This window comes from Hydractinia symbiolongicarpus, chromosome 4, assembly GCF_029227915.1.
Source record: "Hydractinia symbiolongicarpus strain clone_291-10 chromosome 4, HSymV2.1, whole genome shotgun sequence".
NCBI lineage: Eukaryota > Metazoa > Cnidaria > Hydrozoa > Anthoathecata > Hydractiniidae > Hydractinia > Hydractinia symbiolongicarpus.
The window spans coordinates 26,906,313-26,908,999 of NC_079878.1; the positions used below are offsets into that span (position 1 = coordinate 26,906,313).

At 32.3% G+C, this 2,687-nt stretch overlaps 1 protein-coding gene across 1 annotated transcript; it reads left to right on the top strand.

Annotated features, from left to right (window-relative positions):
* Nucleotides 1-359: 359 nt before the first annotated feature.
* LOC130640693 (fucolectin-like) lies at nucleotides 360-2,265 on the top strand. The gene is made up of 3 exons (XM_057447209.1): nucleotides 360-1,071; nucleotides 1,157-1,190; nucleotides 1,304-2,265. Exons 1-3 carry the CDS (start codon nucleotides 838-840, stop codon nucleotides 1,726-1,728), a joined length of 693 nt encoding a protein of 230 aa, XP_057303192.1. The 5' UTR covers nucleotides 360-837; the 3' UTR covers nucleotides 1,729-2,265.
* Nucleotides 2,266-2,687: the final 422 nt, after the last annotated feature.

Consider the following 2,687-nt stretch of genomic DNA (forward strand, 5'->3'; position numbering starts at 1 on the left):
TTATTTTCTCCTGTATTTTGCACAAACAGGGTTAATATTTTTGTTTCCTTATAATACTACTGTTTGCAAATGTACAGTGACGAAAATTAAGCGATTTGGCAGAAAGAAATTAAAATTATCTGCATGGCTGATCCAAAAAATATAAATAAAGTCATATATCAAGATGAAATAATACAATAAAGCCTATATGATAAAGTCTGTAAGAGAAACATAAGAAGCACCCACAACAAATAGGAAGAATATGTCAGAGTGTACAAGCTCTTAAAGAGCCTAATAAAATGAACCTGTGCATTTTTTGGCCTTTATTGGTTGATTATATCTTTCGATAAGAATAATTTAAGTCGATCTAGCTATGACATGCTAAAGAAGAGTTCAAAGATACATGTATCAGTCTTTAAGTATTGTACGTGTCTCAAAATAAAATGCTTTTTATTGGCATTTGTTTACATTCTTTTTTCAGAGTCTTACCTAAACTTTCTTTTACGAAAATTAATTTGATGTAGTTTGCCGAACGACTAAAAGTCTTTCTTAACGAGCTCACGCGTGCACTTAATGCGTGCGTTTCTTGATCGTGATTGAGCAAAACAATAACTGAAGCATTTTTTGAAACTTAATTAAAACAACGTAAGCATACAAAAAGTTATTATTTATGAAAGAAACTTCATCAATGAACTCGTGATTTACAATGACGAGAGACTTCACCGCACACTTAATACTCTCTGTATATCGTAAGGTCTGTATGAAACAACCAATGCTTATTCAACATGCAAGCATTATGTGCACGAATGTGTTTCTTTTAAAATATTTATGTTTCACACACCACTCAAACATAAATAGATGACTGGAGAAGGCTATATACATCTAGAATACGAAAATACAAAATACAAGACGATAACAGAGATTTCTTCTTGTCCTTCACTGCTAACATGCGTTCAAAAATGTCGATTGAAAAATTTGGATGTTGATTATAAGGACGGAAAATGCTACTGCGTTATTGTTGCTGGAAACACAGATGGCGAAGAAAACCAGAATAAAGAAAAAGCAGCAGAAGTTTATTCCGCAGTAAAAGATGTAAGTTTTCAGTAGTAACATTAATCCAAAAGGTAATCCTCTTCTCCTCCTCCTGGTTCTTTTTATTTATTGATTGATTTTTTAGCCTTCGAGTTATTTGGAAAACGAACATCAACCAGGTAGATTTTATTTCCGTACTTGTAAATTACTTGTACAAGTCAATATAAAAAACCTATGATTTTATTCGCATTCTCCAATAAGTATGAACAGACATTCAAATTTGTATGTTTAGCCCCAATTAATCTGTCGCGTGGAAAACCGGCAAGACAATCAAGCGTAGAAGGCGGTGGGGATGCATCACGTGGAGTGGATGGAAACAAAAATGGTCACATGAACGCCAGATCGTGTTTTCACACACTTCATAACCAAACAGACCCTTGGTGGGAGGTCGAACTTCTTCAGAATGCTGTAATAACGAATGTTGTTCTATATCCTCGTACTGATTGTTGTCATTTAAGAGCAAATACTTTGAAACTGCTGGTGAGGTTTGCTAATCAAGATTCCTGGAATTTGTGTGCATCTATCGAAAAACTGGGTGCGAAACCATTTGATCAAAAATGCGATCAACGTGTGGTTGGCGGTATTTTTCGAATTATACAACATAATACAGAACCTCTTCATTTGTGTGAAGTTGAGGTATTCGGGTACTTTTTATAAATACAAACTGCACGAAATTAAACTTCACTCTTATTGTTTATTATTAATTAATTTGAATTTTAAGGGTTCGAAAGTATTAACCACCTTAACTTGGTGATTTTTTCCAATTTAACCATTAAAATTGCGAAAAAAAGCAAACATAATTATAGAAATAATTAAAACAAAAAATTTCACAGCTGTGGACAAAGAGCGACATATTTTTAAGAGCAATAAGTCGTATGTAGAAAATTATAATAAACATTGAAGTACACTGTTTGTTATGATTTTTAAAAAGTCATCAACACTTTTTTATTTTACATATTTTCCTTTTCATCGTCATCGTCACCGTCACCGTCCTCGAAATCGTCATGGACATCATCATTATGAAAGTGTTTGGTTAAGCAACTTTATACATTTCGCCGTTAAAGATATCAAATCTTTGCGTAATAAATACATTTTATATTACATTGCAATCACCAACTATATCACGTGGAGGGCACTGACAAAGGTAGCTGTTAAAATGCCTTAGGGAAATGTTTGGAAAGTCTATAACCTTATAATCAATCAGGGGGTCTCCTTTTATTACTAACTTTTGACATCATTTAAACGGTCTTGATTTTTTGTGACTTATCCAAAAATTTTATGAATTAGCGCGGTAAGAAATTCTTATTTTAAAGTGTTTTTTGCTGCTAAAATTTCTCTTAAATATGAAGTTAAATATGCTTTGTCTTCAGCCTGAACATATTTTTTTTGTAAGAATATACTCAGTTAAAGATATCTTAAGAATATGTCCAACCTCGATTGTTTGTTCTAAATAAATATAAAAAAAATTGCCGAAAGCTATAGCAACTTATAGCAAGCGTTATTTATTGAGGTATTATATATTTTTAGGCCACGAGGATAGTATTTGTCAAGAAAGTTAAGAACTTTTTTTTGTAAGAATATACTCTACACAATGGGTCAGGATATCCTAAGAATAT